This window comes from Xenopus laevis, chromosome 1S (genome assembly GCF_017654675.1).
Source record: "Xenopus laevis strain J_2021 chromosome 1S, Xenopus_laevis_v10.1, whole genome shotgun sequence".
Lineage (NCBI taxonomy): Eukaryota > Metazoa > Chordata > Amphibia > Anura > Pipidae > Xenopus > Xenopus laevis.
The window spans coordinates 11487744-11506188 of NC_054372.1; the positions used below are offsets into that span (position 1 = coordinate 11487744).

The 18445-nt window shown below is 41.6% G+C and overlaps 1 protein-coding gene across 2 annotated transcripts in view; it reads right to left on the minus strand.

Moving 5' to 3' along the window:
• Positions 1–421: 421 nt before the first annotated feature.
• The window catches only part of fam53a.S (family with sequence similarity 53 member A S homeolog), a 66850-nt gene continuing 48826 nt past the window's right edge, over positions 422–18445 (minus strand). The window contains exon 5 of one of the 2 annotated variants that reach the window (XM_018236514.2): positions 422–3152. In XM_018236514.2, the coding sequence (XP_018092003.1) occupies positions 2847–3152 (306 nt within the window). In that variant the 3' untranslated portion in view covers positions 422–2846. 2 annotated transcript variants of the gene reach the window in all.

Genomic DNA, 18445 nt, shown 5'->3' on the forward strand with positions numbered 1-18445 from the left:
GGAGAGATGGTGCCTATAGTAACAGTGGATAATAGTCTCTGGGAAGGGAGTGTGGCTGTGGGATAGCAGGTATAGTAGGGAGAGATGGTGCCTATAGTAACAGTGGATAATAGTCTCTGGGAAGGGAGTGTGACTGTGGGATAGCAGGTATAGTAGGGAGAGATGGTGTCTATAATAACAGTGGATAACAGTCTCTGGGAAGGGAGTGTGACTGTGGGATAGCAGGTATAGTACTAGGGAGAGACGGTGCCTGTGGAATAGCTATAGTGTGAATGGTCTTTAATGAAGAGCTAGAAATTAATGGGAATAATGTAAAAAGGGTGGTTGAATGTCAGTGCAATAATAATACCAAACTCTTAGTTTCGCCACATGTTCCCACACTGTGAATACCCCGGTGATATAAAATAAAGGAAACAAACTGTTTATGCAAAGCAATTTGATTTATTTCAAAGAGAAATAATCCTACGTATTGCTGAAGGAATCACCTCCTGTGGAATCGATTGTTACAAGACAACGTCCCTGTGTAAAGTTCAAGTGCTCTTATACATTCTGAACAACAGGAGAAAGAAAAATAAAGGTAATAATGAACTACAACGTCGGCGCTTAATCCCACTTGTAAATGCACACAATGTAAATGACAATTGCTTTGTTCAGGATAGAAAAATATTCAAGTAGTAAAATCATGGACTTTCTCCTTAGCTTTTTATGGTCACTAGAGCATTTTTGATCAAAATCGAAATCTATGAAAAATAAACACATTTGTACATGGTCTCAAGTTTTATAACCACTCACTGTTACAAAAACACATATGAGAGTAGTTATTTTGGACCAGAAATAACATCTGTTTATTGAGATAGGCTTTTTTTTCCCTTAAACTCTTGAACAATAACAAAAAAATGCATTCTTGCGCCAGAAATCGCGGCAGACAGGAGTTTTACAGAATGCCCGGCTGAAAAATGACTTTCAAAATAGAGATGCTTAATTCTTCCAGAACTATAAAAAGCTGGAGAAGTGAAAAAAATCTGTTAGAAATTTATTGTAAATCCACCTGACAACGTATCGGGACTTTTTTATATATATATACTGTTTTATTTCATGAATCCAACTATGAAAGATGTTTACAAAACTAAACTTCTTCAGCATTTGACGTAGCCCCCTCAAAAGTGAGGCCGTAATAGTCCTCCAAGAACGTGAGAGCAGAAAAGCTTAATTTTCATCCAACAGCAAACGGAGTACATACCTCTTCAACATAAAGGGAAAACATACTCCAGGTATAAGTAGACTTTATCTCCCATTTACATTCCCTTAGATCATAAAGAGAAGGTGCAGCTTATGGTGTTGGCAGGACGTTCCTGCTCTTGGTACGGCCATTTATACAAAGGAAAGAGCAACTGGCAGACGCTCTCCATAGAGAGAAGGAAACACTTGAGTAAAGGACACAAAGCCTAGGTACTTCTAGGTGAGGCTCCTGAGTAGCTAAACATCCCCATCATGCTTAGCGGTATGCATAAGACCATTGGGTAGACCCAGCTGCCCAATATTTTGGTTACTATGGCTAAAGGAAGTTTGCAGTAAGGAGAGCGGTTGGGGCATTTTGCAGGATCTAGAGGAATCAAGACCAGTTCATGAGGAACTTCATATGGAAGTCTGAGAGTAAGGCACCACCATCTAAGGGCAACTGCGGAAGAAACATGCTCTTCCATAACATTTAAAACATAGTGCAAATATCAAGGGTGGGAGTGCTAAAGCCCTAAATGAACTACTCTAAAAAGCTCCCTAATGCAGCATGTAGTTATCTTAGATGTTCTACATGAAATACTGCAGACAACGGTTTTCCAGCCACACCCCATTGCTGGCTATAGTCCGTGCCGGAAATCAAACAGGTCAGCGATCACTGCGTTGAGTCGCTTGGTGGTGCAGCCAATCACAGTGAACCTTCCACCAACAATGTTTGTGGAAACTTATCATCCTGAAGAGCTGCTGAACCCTGGCACTGGAAGTAGTCATCTACTAACTTGAGCTAGTTATATCAGGGCTACATGAGGTATATAGTCAACATGAAGCCCTGGCCATGGCAACTGGTCTAATCCAGTAATCAGATGTTGAATTTGAGTACTGTAACTGCAATACATCGGAAGATGTAAAAGTTTAGTCCCTGTTAGTGCATAAACCTTATACTTAATGGGTCAAAATGTGGTCAGGACCTTCCTTAGCTTACCCCAAAATTCACCTTAGTCATGTACTTCCATGAATATTGAGGTTTGCAAATAGACATACACCTCAAATCATATTACTGGCCTACATCAACTGCTTTGAAACCCCAGGAGGGTCAACCACACAGTTTGGGAAACTATGGCATTACCTCCAAATGTATGTATTTCATTTTGTAGTTACCGGTTATGTCCATCTTTAAGGTCTTTAAGGTCAACTCATTCAACTCAAGTCTACAGATCAGGCACACGAAGAGGCAATAAAAATAGCAGCTCCCACATGAGTAGAAATGCATACACACTATAAGCTACGCCCGCTGTTGGTTAAAGGGAAAATAAATGGGAGATAAGCCATATTGGTAAGAAGGTCTATTTCTTCAGACTTTGTAAGGGAGGTCCCACGTATTTAGGCACTAAGCAAACGCTGCCAGGTGGAAAATAAGCTTTAATGCTCAGTCGTATCCAAACTATATTTTGTCCATTTCATGAATAACAAAGTAAATTGTCAACTGCTCCGATAGAGCCTCCAAACAATTCTATGAGATACCGAAGGCAGACGCAGAAACTCCGTGACACTGCATAGATGCCACCACTAGCTCTTGCCAAGACGCAGGCACCCAACGGAAGCTTTGGGACTCAATTGTTTTCTATCTGTTCCAGATCCAGGTCTCCACAGTCTGTAGGAAAGCTACTCCCTTCTGAGCTCTCGCAGTCACTGGTGTCCTCTTCGCTTTCACTCAATGGCGGCTCCCTTGTGTGTTTGGAGCGTAAGGGCCCCAGACTCCCAGCACCCATAAATGACTCCTTTGCAGGACTGGAACCAGGAGTGATGCAGCTCATGAGGTCATCAGAATCACATGGGGAGGAGACAATAGTCTTCATGTGAGGATCTTCATCCTCTTCATAATCAAGAGAGCAAAGGCTTTTAGAATTTTTTAAAGCCTGTAAAATAAAGCAAAACAACAGTCAATGAGATAATACTGTTATGATGATATCATGATTAATAATATGATGTTGGAATAAGATTCATTTATCAGGATTCATTTATCAAAACAGCAATGTTGACTAAGCCTCCGCCCATTTAATTTAAATTAATTTATATAGGGCTACTCCTGTATTTATATATAGGTATGGGACCTGTTATTAATGGATCTTTCTGTAATTTGGATCCGGATACCTTAAGTCTACTAGAAAATCATGTAAATATTAAATAACCCAATAGGCTGGTTCTGCTTCCAATAAGGATTAATTATATCTTAGTTGGGATCAAGTACAAGCTACTGTTTTATTATTACAGAGAAAAAGGATAAAATGGAGTCTATGGGAGATGGCCATTCTGGATAACTGGTTTCCGGATAAAGGATCCAATACCTGTATTTGATTAAAATGGAGTGTATGGGAGATGGCCTTCCCGTAATTCAGAGGTTTCTGGATAATGGATCCCATACCTGCTCCGGAAACCAGTTATCCTGAGCTGAGCTCAGAATTACGGAAAGGCCAACACACGCGTGCACACATGCGTTAAATAAAGCTCCAATTATGGAAATTACATGATTTTCTAGTAAACTTAAGGTATGAAGATCCAAACTACAGAAAGATCCTTTATCTCGAAAGCCCCAGGTCCCGAGCATTCTGGATAACAGGTCCCATACCTCGCACTCCAAAGTTAGTGAACCATCGTTATTTATTTTTCAAACTTGTGCACAACTTTGGAGTGAGGGTCCTTCTGAACTGTACAAAATGCTTTGACCCAGCACCTTCATCAACATAAGACTGGCTCAGAGTACAAACGTTTGAATATATATATATATATTATAGATAATAAATTGTCTGAGCCACAAGTCTTTACAAAGAGGGCGCTTTGTATGCCATTTTCTCATTGGGACAGATCTGTACTTCAACAAGTTTGCATTTTCTTATCCTTATTTAGAGAGTGGAGATACTACAATGATTTACAGCTGCTTTATACAGCTCTTCCTGCCCCAGTGGAGCTTATCTAAGCTCTCAATCACATTCATACAAGTCCATCAGAAGCCAACTAACCTGCATGTGAGAAGCATAGGGAGAATTTGTCAAATTACAGTTTTGTGCTTTTTTTGGGGTAGGGGGGAAGGGAATCCTTTTAGTATTTCTACTTGCCCTTAAGGGCAGAGACACACTGTCAGATTCGGGGAAATTAGTCACCCGGCAACAAATCTCCTCTCCTTCGGGGTGACTAATCTTCCCAAACTGTCGGCTAGAATGTAAATCGACGGCGGGATGGCACTCTGAGCGCTTCATTTTCCGAAGACACCCCACGAGGAAACTTTGGTCGACTTTGGAAAACAAAAGTGCCATCCCGCCGGCATTTACATTCTAGAAGGCCGGAAGGCAGTTCAGGGAGATTAGTCGCCCAGAAGAAGAGGATATTTGTCGCGGGGGACTAACCTCCCCGAATCTGACCGTGTGTCTCTGCCCTAAAATTAAGACCTCGTAGTCTCAAAGGGGCACGATAATAATTTGGCTGTGGTCTTGATTGGCCATTGTAATCCAACTGGATGTCAGGTAGCCAAGCTCTCCTGTGACGGAAGCTAAATGGAAGCAACACGTGCGAGCGACAACTAAATGGGTGCTCTTATGATTAGCGGTGCTGCCATACATCTCACAGAATGGCTTATTGTTCACCTGTAGGTTAAACACTGGGAGTGTGCACCTACCTCTGGGGAACACTGCCAATTTAGGTGCAGGCTTGAGTTCAAACAAAACCCTCACTGAACACACAGTGTTTTCTAAGCGGACTATCAAGACAGAAAGCATTCTTAGAATTACTTGGGGAGAGGCACCTCCTGTAACTAGAACTGACACGGCTCTTGGTATGCTCCTCCATAGTGTATTTAAAGGGCCATTATACAGGCATGGGACCCGTTATCCAGAATGCTCGGGACTTGGGGTCTTCCGGATCACGGATCTTACCATAACTTGGATCTTCATACCTTAAGTCTACTAAAAAAATCATATAAACATAGCGAGTGGTTTTGCTTCCAATAAGGATTAATTACAGTATATCTTAGTTGGGATCCAGTACAAGCTACTATTTTATTATTACAGAGAAAAGGGAAATCATTTTTAAAAATTTGGATAAAATTGAGTCAACGGTAGACGGCCTTTCCGTAATTCTGAACTTTCTGGATAATGGGTTTTCGTATAACGGATCCAATACCTGTACTGGCAATTCCTCTCTCTTTGTACTTGTCTAATGGAAGTATTAAGAAAAGATTGTAGTTATTGACACTTTTCCCCTGCGCCATCCCACCCAGCTTCTATAGGGTTTTCATATATTCGCACAGTTGTCTAAAGGTGGCCATAGACGTAACAGTTACAATCTTTCCAAAAAAAGATTGCTCGTTTCAATACACATGTGCATTGAAATCTTCAGATATACAGGTAGAAACATAAGAATTCTACCTGTATCTGACGATTCAGCACTAACAATGGCCGATGTTTGGGTCCCTTTGACCGATATCCAACTCTTCTGATGATATAGGTTGGCTTGTTTCCCACCATACACGCACCGAATATCGTTCGAAAATTAGTTATCTGTGCGTCTATGGCCACCTTAAGCCTCCAGTCAGTCTGGCCTCCCATAATCCCCTATTTTATGTTTCCCGATGTCATCAGAAATATGGTCAGCTGAAAACATGACTCAACAGCCTTCCATAGACATCGCTGCAGCAGACATATTGCCTTAGGACTTCTTGTAATCTGCACAAGAACATACCAAAACATATGGCAGTTGTTGTACAGGGAGCTGAAGTTCAGCAGCAGTTGCTACAGGAAAAAATGAGCAGATAAGCCAAATAAACTCCCAGTGTCTGAATATTGTCTCACACAGCCAGATGCACAACTTGCCACTGGCCCATAAATCTTCCTAAAAGTAAAAAAAACCCCTATCAACCAGCTTGGGGGGCATTTCTCATTGTGACAGGGAAGTTCATCCATTGCATTTTGTGGAATGTGTAGGTTAAAAGGTGCACCCAGTGAAGATAACCGTGATTAATAGCCACTCAAAACTTCACTTCATGTTGACAAACGTTTGGCTTTTTGTGGTTGAAAGTCATTCTCATATTTTCTGAGTTTCTGCAATTAATGCGGAGGAGCATCTCAGTTGGCCAACAATCCTTTTCATTTGTTTAAATGCTAAATGAATGGTGGAAGAGACAGAAGTTGGGACACCAGATGCAAAATGGGATAAATCAAAGCCGGTTGTGTTATCCCTTTAAAGACACAGATATTACACAGGGGAATTACTATGGAAGAAGGCGACATGGTTTCTGCTGGAAATAGCAGTGGGCGTGCAAAAGGAGAAAGCTGAAATATCACTAAATGACTAGCTGAAAGCAGATGAATGGATGTAATAACTAGTTGGGAACAGACGAGAAGATGTAATAACTAGCAGAGAAGAAATGAACAGATGTTCTCCATCAGAAAAGAAAAGAAATGGTCTGGGCATAGGGTGATGTGACACTTAAAGGAGAAGGAAAGGTTAAATGTAAGTAAGCTTTATCAGAAAGGTCTATATAAATATACCAGTAAACCCTCAAAGTAATGCTGCTCTGAGTCCTCTGTCAAAAGAAACACCACATTTCTTTCCTTCTATTCTCATGTACTCATGGGCTTCTGTATCAGACTTCCTGTTTTCAGTTTAAACCTCCAGGGCTAGGGCTTGAGCATGCTCAGTTTGTTCCTCTCCCTGCTGTAATCTGAGCCCAGAGCTATGACTGAGCAGGGAGAGACTCAGGCAGGAAGTGATGTCACAACAAGCTAATATGGCAGCTACTATCCTAAACAAACAGAAAGAGCTTCTAGAGGTGTTTACTCAGGTATGGTAAAGCATTCTGCTATAGCTTGCACTATTGTGGCCAATCTATTGGCGATAAACTGCTCCTTCTCCTTTAAATTGAAAGCAATTGTAATTCCACACAAAAACGCTGAACATATTCATTATTGTTGTTTTATGAACCAAAGAATATCTCTCAAACAAAGGTCCAAGCACCTTTCCCCTGCAGATCAGCCTCCTCAATGCAGTCAATCTGCAGATGATGTGGACAAGTAGACTTCTAGACAGGTTTGCCAACTTTGCTTGTATGTGTCCATTGGAGGTATTATCATAACAGGCAAGTTTGATTCAGGTCTAGTAACCATTGGTAACCATCAGATGTTTGCTTTCAAACAAGCTATAAGTGAAGCTTGTTGGCTGCCATTTAACTAAAGCAAACATTTTTCCACAAACTGCCATTTTAAGTTTCATGGCCTTTTCACAAAGAAAAATCCCAGTAGTGTCAAATATCTAAACTAGCTGTTTTAATACAATTCTTTGGTGGTTTTTCTTGTATTCAAGTTGTAGGATAAAGTGTTGAGACACGGCCCTTAATTTGAATTAGATCCAAACTCGAATCAAGTTTTTTTTCTACGAAAAAAGGCAATAAACATTACCAAATTGGTCACTGGATCTCTCCCATTGACTTATACATGAATCCGGTAGGTTTTAGGTGGTAAATAGTCAAATTTGAGTTCTTAAAGGGCCAGAGTATGATAAAGCTCGAAAATCTAATTAGAATCTTATAAAAAATAATTGGATAATTGCCTAGTCAAATTTGACATTTTTGACCATAAATAAAATTAGAATTTTCAATTCAACCCTTAATATATCAGCCCCTCAGTGTAGCTGCAGATGATACAAAAGGCAAGGGCAATGTATGTAAAGTCTACAGCCGGCGCAATTGTTCTCCTTTGGGTCTTTTGGCAAATAACAGTCCTATTAGCCGGCTGTGAACACCCTGAAAGTGGAGAGCACAGAGGCTTACTTCATTAGGACATTTTGGGCCTAATTTCGCATTGTGATCTTTTTTTTGTGGATCCAAAAGCAGGAAAGGGCCAGATGCTCTCTGTGTGCCTGCCACCTCCACATCTTTTATTTCACTGCTCCAAAAAAACTTCAAGATCCCATTGAGAACTAAGCACTTCAGTCTGTTCTCTCCTGTCAGAAGACAAAGTACTGGCTTGTCTTCAGCTTGCTTTTGATGCCTGATTATCATCTTCTAGCACTGCCTGTTGCTATCGTCTTTCCTTCTTCCCAAGCCTGCTGGAATCTGAACTTTAAATGGGTATCCTCCTGAGCAACAATTGATAAAAAGGGGGCCTTTGATTGTTCATGCAATGCTGAAAAGAAAAGGCCAGAGGACTCATCCTGGCTGTGACCTGGCAAAATCTCTTCAAGAACGGCTGCCTCCCCAATCCAGTAGGCCTTCCTCGCCTGTAGCCGCCTATTCATAATCCCTGTGTCTGCTAATTCATTCAAAAACAGGAGGAATTCCTCAGGTTCCTTGTTAAGAGCCTAAATGTTGATCCTGTGAATGGGAGGGCACGGCTTAGCTTGGAAAACAATGAAAAAGTACCGCTAGTCAGATCTAAATTAGAGGGCAAGATTTATGGCAACATTATCCGCAGAAACAGAGAGGAAGAAAAGAACCCTGGTATCTGGAGCGTTACTGGCACAAGCCATCTGTTAACTGCGTCGTCAGGTCTTTGTTTGGCAGGAACCGACATGCCATCTTTGCCCAAACCCAGCCATTCTGTTCAGCCTGCTCAATGGTGCAGAGAAATATCCGCTAAGTGAGTTTATGGAGTCTCAAGTACATGAATTACAAACCAGCCCTATAAAGCATACCGTGATAGACACAATAATAGGATAAACACTTGATAAGACATTTGCTTGTGTTTAGCTGATGGGTAAATGTTCCCAAATGCTACCAAAGTCAAGATCCTTCTGTTTTTTTGTTTTTAAAGGCGGGACATTAAATATATTACTCAGTAAAGTTGAAGTTGAAAAATAAATAAAAGTGCTGAACTGGCCCTATATGGAATATGAACTCAACACAACCAATAAACACAACCACATAGAAAACAAGTTGTTCCAGCTTTGCTGCCTGCCTCCAAATATTTTACACATTTTGGTGCAATTTATAATTCAGTTAGTGTTTTGATTGGCTACTACTTGGCACGGTTTTGACTGCTTGGCTCACCATGGAACTCATACCTGCCACAAAAATAACCCCAAGTAACACCTAAAAATATATTTAGAAGTAACTTGGGACTTATAAGGACAAAAATAATTTTCATAAAAGCTTAACTACTCAACGTAACAATTTCAGTGGCTACAGGTTGCAACTAGCTTTGCCCACCACAAAGCTAACAAAGTAAACTAGAAACACAACAACTGCTCGCGCCAAAGTGAACAGCTCTTGAACGTGACAACAAAAAGTTGTCCCTTTATAGAGAAGTGGAAGAAAAAAATCCTGAAATTCAACTCAAAACTGTCCATTAAAAGCCACAGAACCCTACAGTGTACAATGGATGACCCCTATTCAAAGGACTAGGTAGGGACAACCCCTATTGAAAGGGTAAAGTAGGGACACCACCTATTCACAGTAAAGTTGGAGATATAATAAGTACCCTGTCCGGAAAACTTGGCACAATATCAGAAGAAGCATTATTTTAAGGTCAACACAATCTATTTCACAAACTCATTATCCAACCCTCTCTCTTGCACTATTAGAACTAGAGCACAAAATGATTCCTTAAAAAAGGAAAAGAGTTGAATTAATGCACTGGCTTCTAAACAACTGTCAGTTGCCCGGGCCCCCCTATTCTACATGTATTTGGAAGGAACCTGCCAGCTTTCAACCTCATTAAACCCATAGATATTTTGTAACAGGTCCATTCTGTTGAACCGCACCCCCGTATAGGCACTAAGAGGGGGGCTGACAAGTGGAAGCAGCTGGGCAGCAGGCACCTGGATTCAGACAGTAGATGAAAGGGCAGCTGCCATACAGGCATGAGGTCCTACGTCCCCCTCAAATTAACTCCTCAAACTCACATTTATATTCTGCTATTTGCATTTGGAAACGACATTGGTGGCCTCTTCAGCATGATAAGAGGGGGTACGAACAGAGGAGCTGCGAGTCCTTTTAATTCTGATTAATGTGCCGTACAACCTGAATACTAATGAGGATTGAAAAGCTGGCAGTTGCTGTTCAGCTAGAATCAGATCTGCTAAAACTAGAAATGTGCTCACTCATTAAACCAATGTATTCCAGTGGATATGACTATGCAAAAATGTAAAAGTTTTTGCACCTGTTACTTTATTGCACTATAAATACGGAGACAAAACTGACAGATGAATGTGAGAAACCTCAGCATTCAACTAAAGTGCTGGGAGAAATAACCCAAAAGGGGCAATTTTAAATGGACAAACAATTGACATTTTAAAATAACCTTCAAAGCCAAACACCCTGCACAAAACATAAAAATGTAAAAAATAAAACACAAACTTAACAAAATTTCTTTGCCTTGTGGAAATAGAAATGTGCAAGATAACTTGCCATTTGGACTGCTCCATGTACAAACAGTGGTGGAGGTTGGTTACAAACCCACAGTCCTATATCAAAATGTAAATGGTTAACCAGAAATCCTAGCCAACAAATCAAGGGTGCTGCCTATCATTAAAGATTGCCCAAAGATTCTTCCCTATTATATGTTATAATAAAGTGTGAAATAATAATGTACACCTTCTTGTTCAACATCATGGCTGTCAATCTAATCAGATTTCCGGTCACCAACTCAACTGGAAACAGACTGGCATTCAGATTTCACTGTCACGTATTGGCAATGCCAACAAAACACCAGATTTCCATTTGTTTTGGATTGGGATCCTGTCCTGGTGTAGGTAGAGATGGTGCCTATAGTAGCAGTGGGATAATAGTCTCTGGGAAGGGAGTGTGACTGTGGGATAGCAGGTATAGTAGGGAGAGATGGTGCCTATAGTAACAGTGGATAATAGTCTCTGGGAAGGGAGTGTGACTGTGAGATAGCAGGTATAGTAGGGAGAGATGGTGTCTATAGTAACAGTGGATAATAGTCTCTGGGAAGGGAGTGTGACTGTGGGATAGCAGGTATAGTAGGGAGAGATGTGCCTATAGTAACAGTGGATAATAGTCTCTGGGAAGGGAGTGTGACTGTGGGATAGCAGGTATAGTAGGGAGAGATGGTGCCTATAGTAACAGTGGATAATAATCTCTGGGAAGGGAGTTTGACTGTGGGATAGCAGGTATAGTAGGGAGAGATGGTGCCTATAGTAACAGTGGATAATAATCTCTGGGAAGGGAGTGTGACTGTGGGATAGCAGGTATAGTAGGGAGAGATGGTGCCTATAGTAACAGTGGATAATAGTCTCTGGGAAGGGAGTGTGACTGTGGGATAGCAGGTATAGTAAGGAGAGATGGTGCCTATAGTAACAGAGGGATAATAGTCTCTGGGAAGGGACTGTAGGATAGCAGGTCCAAATGCCATAAAAGCTTGCATGTACAATGGAGCCGGTACTAGTTAATCTTGATTTTAGAAGACAGTAGGGGGTTAACTACTCAATATGATAAGTAGGTGAGATATCTTGCCAGTTCCTAAGCAACAATAGGAGTTTGACAGTTTCAGATTTTGGACCCAGATTGCAGGGAGTGTAAGCAACCTGACCGGAAACTGAAAAACCACAAAGCTTTGTGTGTGTGTCAGAACTTGAAGGAGCTTGCACAAAAACGGAGTCTCTTGAAAAAATAAAGCACTGAGAAGAAAGCATTAAACGTGAGCCCAGGCCAAAATATTTCTTATTTCCTCTCCTAGGTTTCACTGGGCTCTTCAGCTTCCCGCCCAACACATGACACCAAATCCAGCTCTGCTCATAAAAACACAGGCTGCTCTGTCAATAGAATGACGCGCTCCCAAGCATGTGTGTCAGCAGTCGTGTTTTGCTCAATGTTATGGCAACGGGTTTCCCAGCCAAGGTCTCCAGTGTGTGATACTGTATCTCACTGTATGGACATCTCGTTTTAAGCTGATCGTTAATGTACATAATTACTATGGTTGTTCCTGTTTAGTCATGATAATTTAACAGCAGAGCTGTCGGGCTGCGAAACCAGAGTGTGCAGAGTCCATGCTGAGAGGAGAGGAGCTGCCATCTGCTAAGGCACTCTCACCTTCTCATCTTCCAGAAGTCTTACACTTTGGCTATGTCTAAGGCACCAATCAGCTGTCCAAGCAAGACTGAGTCAATGCCAATTTAAGTACACTTCCATTTAAAAACTCCACTTGTGCCAAGCAAATCGGTCATCAGTGGGGAAAGTCCAAGCAAACGGCTCAGAGTCCCACCGTAGTCATAAAGCAGCAATTGTAATAGGACGTGTGTGGGAAAGCTCAAGAATGCACATTTACCTCATGACTCTTCAGCAGACTATCCCGACTACCAGCTGGGCCTTCTCAACCCATACCTTCTCTAGTCCGAGCTTGAAAGGGGTTCCAGAACCCGTGCAAGATCAGAGAAGTTGTCATAAAGGGACAGGATTTCTGGTGGCTTTGACACAGGAGAAGACAGGGACAGTAGAGAGCCAGGAGAGTCCACAACTGGTGCCAAAACAAGGCCCAATTCAGCACTACAATGTAGATCGCGTATGCCATTCCTACAAAAAGTAGTGGCCAAATGTGGCTGTTTAGGTAAAACAAGTTGCTGGTTTCAGCGTGGTTTTCCAAATTAATACTGCTGTAGATTCCAAGGAGTCTGTGTCGCACTCCCAAAGTAGTCAGAATAATGTGTAGAAACAGGAATAAACAGCTTCAAGGCAGTATTTTCAAACTGCAAGTGTTCTTTTTATTAGCAGTGTAAACACTACATGGCTCTTTACTGTACAACTGGAGGCCCTTGGACCTTCAATTTGTTTTTAAAGTCCCCCCCACCCCCGTCTGCTCAGACACTTCATAGGTTTCTTAGTATGACACCATTATAAAAATGATCTTGCCATTAAACTAGGGGTACAGGAAATAAATGTCTCATTTCATGTAAAAAATGGATACACAGTAGAGCTTTCTAAAGGTTTACTAATATGTGGTGCATATACAGTACACTCAATTTAAAGGAGAACTAAACCACCCCAAGATATAATCGCCCCCTCCACCTCTCCCTGCCCGTACAGTTTATTACGTAGCATGGGGCTCCTCATTGGAATTCTGAGAACAAAAAGCAGAGCAGTGCAGAGCCTGCCAGCACATGCGCAGTTGAGGTGGATTCCTGACTAGACCCAACTGTGTATACGCTTGCAGGCTCAGTGTCGGCGTACAGACCCGAAGAGGATACCGACGGACAGAAGATGGCGCCGAGGGACTCCACTGCACTGCTATGCTTTTTGAGCTTGGGATTCCAAAGAGGAGCAGTTAGAGCTTTGCAAACTCGTGTGTCTTGTAGGACACTTGATCCAATCCTATTTGTATCTAGAACTCACACCATAGGTGGGAAGCAATGTACACAAATACCAGGAAATACACCTCACATACAAAATACACCCCTCTCCCAACAGCCCCTTGCACCAAAAATCACACTATTTTCAAATGGTATTAAACATTTTTATTTTGATATTGTCCCTTTACAACAAGCATCACACATTTGATAAAAGGCACGAGTTTGCCCAGGCACAGTAACCCTTGGCAACCAATAGGCTGTTTACCAGTATTGGTAAACGTATCGTTTATTACACTGCATCTAATGATGCTGGACTACACATTGCTCCAACATGAAGAGGCTTGTGGACACTCGTGCATGTTTTTGGAAGTATTCTCACACAGCCTTGAGGCAGCCATTTTCCTCTTTAGGCAACAGGAAGTAATAGGGCCAAAATGGCTGCCCCCAGGTGCATAAAAGTAGCAAGACAGTACAGTCTATTTTATGAAGCTCTAAAGCAGCCCAGCAGGAATGGAGCACTAGCAAGTGACTGCTGCTATAGCCGAGGGAGCATGCTTCACTAGTGTTCTACTTAAAGCATATGCTTCACTGCAGACACTTGAAGACTGAAGTGGTGGAACATATTCCCATGCCCAGGGGTGGGGGTTGCAGACTGATACATCCCAGCAGATGTCTGGGTGCCCATATGCCAAACAATATAATTTACTTACAAAAAAAGGGGGCAGCCATTTTGACCATATGACTTCCTATTAATAGGGAGCCAAGAGGAATTTTAGGGATTTCAACATGACTTTGCAGCTCACAGACGGAGGCGGAGCCAAGCCAGACCAACTGGAATCTCAGTGCAATCAAGTCTAAAGGCCGTGCCCACGCTGTTCTCGCATTACAGTCTGTGTACTCAGTGTGTACTCAGGAGCTCTGGCGTTACAAGGGCAGATGAGGATTGTGTATGGCGGTTCCTGAGCAAAGAAAGTCCAGGCTGCATAACTCTGAGGTCAAAGGCGCGGAGAAATAAACACCGGCTATAAACTGCCCCGGAGGCTGGATGCTATTTCACTGCAATGCACAGCATAAACCGTTTTGTTTGGATTATGAGCGCACATTAACCCTGTATTCATCCACCAGTTCATGTTATGCCTCATTTAGGGTCAGGGCAAATGCTCAGATTAGGGGAGATTAGTCGCCTCTTCTTCGGGTGATTAATCTCCCCAAACTGACTCCCGCTGGCTAGAATGTAAATTGCCGGCGGGATGGCACTCTGAGCGCTTCGTTTTCCATAGTCGCCCGGAAGTTTTCTAGTGAGGCAACTTTGGACGACTTCAGAAAACAGAGCAATTCGAGTGCCATCCCGCCGGCGTTCAGACAAGACAGGGGCCTTGAGTGCAGGCAGAGAAGGCCACCATTCCAAAATATAAATACAGGTATGGGACCTGTTATCCAGAATGCTCGGGACCTGGGGTTTTCCGGATAACGGATCTTTCTGTAATTTGTATTACTAGTCACCCGTTTAAACGCAATACAATCTTTATGGTTGCCCTGGGTTACTGCTCCTGGGCAAACTTAGCGCCTTATATTATATATAGGGGTATCGGTGCCACAGCCCTAAAAGTGATAGAGGAACCAATGTGTACTTTGTGCACTTTGTGCGTTCCATTGTATGCGTTTCTCAATGTGTATGGGACCTTTTATCCAGAATGCTTGGGACCTAGGGTTTTCTGAATAACAGATCTTTTTGTGTCTTTGGATCTTCATACCTTAAGTGTACTAGAAAATCATGTAAACATTAAATAAACCCAATAGGTTGGTTTTGCCTCCAATAAGGATTAATTATATCTTAGTTGGGATCAAGTAAAAACTACTGTTTTATTATTACAGAAGAAAAAAGGAAATAATTTTCAAAAATCCGAATTATTAGATTATAATGGAGTCTATGGGAGACTGCCTTTACGTAATTCAGAACTTTCTGGATAATGGGCATCCGGATAACGGATCCCATACCTGTAGCAACAATAAATATCAAGCAGCCCTGCCATCAGAAAAATGAACCAGCTGGGAGTTTAGGATCAGAAGTCCTTGCTCCTCATAAAATAGGACTAAAGGGTCCTGCACAGATTCGCTGCCAGATTCCCACTGGGAACGATTTACTTTGTTCACATTAATTACAGAGGTAAAGTCCCCCCTCCATCTGGTTTAGCCATAACCTGTGATTACCTTGCCCCTGCCTGTAACTGGAACTACTGGTGTCCCTTTGTAGTAAAACCAAAGCATACCAAACTGTCCTATACAGGTATAGGACCTGTTATCCAGAATGCTTGGGACCTGGCGTTTTTCAGAAAATGGATATCTCTGTAATTTGGATCTTCATACCATGAGTCTACTAGAAAATCATGTAAACATTAAATAAACCCAATAGGCTGGTTTTGCTTCCAATGAGGATTAATTATATCTTAGTTTGAAACAAGTACAAGCTACTGTTTTATAATTACAGAGAATATTATTTGATTATAACGGAGCCTATGGGAGACATCCTTTCCGTAATTCGGAGGTTTCTGGATAATGGGTTTCTGGATAATGGATCCCTGTACCTACTGCACCCAAACATGGGCATTTGTTCAAACACGGCTGTGGCACATTAAAACATTTTTGCTCTTGAAAAAAAAAAAAAAAAAAAAAAAAGACGACTAGATAAAATTCAAAAGGAACTGGAAAGCAGAAGTTTTTCGGTATCAGATAAAGATTTTTTTGTTCTTTATTTTTGTCTACCGGATTAAAGCAGTTTGAAGCAAGCTGCAGCGCACATGGGTGTGAGGTTAGATCTTGCCACAGGCAAGAGACTTATTTAAAGCTAGTGCAATGAAAGACTAACTTGAAATTAACTTTCGGTATGTTATAGAATTGCCTATTCTTAGCCACTTTCCAAACGGCCTTTATTTTTTATTGTTTTTTGAATGAACAGCTCTTTGCAGCTTCAATAATAAAATGTTGATTGATGGGGGTCACTGACCCCGGCAAAAAAAAATAAAAAAATTCTATTGCTCTATGATGTGACAATTTTTGTTATTTATTACTTATCCTCTCTGGTCAGGCCCTCTTTAATTCATCTTCCAGTCTATCAAACCTGGCTGCTGGGGTACATGGGACCCTAGCAACCACTTACCTGCTGAAATGTAAAACTGGTGAGTGGCTAAATAATATATAGAACCTTTGGCCAGGATACCTGCATTTGTCACACCCTGCCCTTTCATATGGGAACAAGAAGTCTTTAAGCTTTACAGTTTGTTTCTTTGTGAAACCATCTCAGATATTTATGAATGCAACAAAAGCCTGCTGCATAGGAACCACAGGGTAACGCGGTGTGTGATCTAAAAGACAGTGGGGGGTCATTTATCAACACTGGGCAAATTTGCCCATGGAAACCAATCAAATTGCTGCATTCATTGTTCTACTTGCTGCTGGCTTTAAAAAGCTAATCACTGATTGGTTGCTATTAGGGATGCACTGAACCACTATTTGGGATTCGGCCAAATCCCCGAATCCTTGGTGAAAGTCAGCCAAATACCGAAATGAATTCTAATTTGCATATGCAAATTAGGGGCAGGAAAGGAAAAAGTGGAAAAAAATCTTTTGTGATGAAGTCACGTGAGTTCCCTATTCACCCCTAATTGACATATGCAGATTAGGATTCAGATTTGGTTCAGCCAGGCACAAGGATTCGGCCGAACCGAACCCTGGATTCGGTGCATCCCTAGTTGCTATAGATAACCGCCCATGGGCAAATTTGCCCAGTGTTGATAAATGATAATCAGTGTGATTTGCGGTACAGGTATGGAACCTGTTATCCAGAATGCTCGGGACCTGGGATTTTCCGGATAAGATCTTTCTCTAATTTAGATCTTCATACCTTAAGTTTACTAGAAAATCATGTAAACATTAAATAAACCCAATAGGCTGGTTTTGCCTCCAATAAGGATAAATTATATCTTAATTGGGATCAAGTACAAGCTACTGTTTTATTATTACAGAGAAAAAATAAATCATTTTTAAAGACGCTGATTATTTGATTATAATGGGGTCTTATGGGAGACCGCATTTCTGTAATTTGGAACTTTCTGGATAACAGGTTTCCGGATGACGGATCCCATACCTGTACTGTATTGCCTGTAAGTAATACCGGGCCTCATCTGTGATAGAGCAAGCTGCAAATCCTCATTTAGTGGAGGGCTTGCAAAAAGAGAAGGAAGCTGGCGGGAGTGCAGGCCACAAGCAAGCATTACAGCACTTCCTTTCTGGAATGGATATCGCTGAGAAACGCATTTTTGTACATTTGCATTAGGTAATGGAACAATATGGAAATCTGTGGTTTCTAGAAACTTCAGACCAGTCACCGCAACCCCAGCTATAGGACGGGAACACTCATTTCTCTAATGCAGCTACAAATAAATGGCAAGCTCTTCTGCTCTCACTCTGGATACTAGCTGCTCCAGATATGAAATAATCAGATCTTATATTCCCCCATGAGCATGCGTTAGTGCTGAACTGCACACAATATATGAGCCAACACCCAGAATGGTGGTGGTGTATATGCATTGTCGCATAGTAGCTCTGTGTGATGATTGTCGTGGCTGATAATCCCATCAAAGTGCTATAATAGCAAATATTGTATATTATCTGCATATAAAGAGCATCAGAAGTTGTAAGGAATACATGGCCAAGTGATGGGCGAAATTGTTCCATTACGCTTCAAAGAAAAATTTGCGAAACTAATTGAAGTCAGTGGCCGTCAGAATTATTTTGACGCGTGACAATCTTTACACAAACGGCTTTTTTGACGCAGCAAATGTTATCGCCAGCGAATTGTTTTCATCAATTCCGCTAAACAATTTGCAGGCGGCGAAATGCGGTAATTCGCAGCAAATCC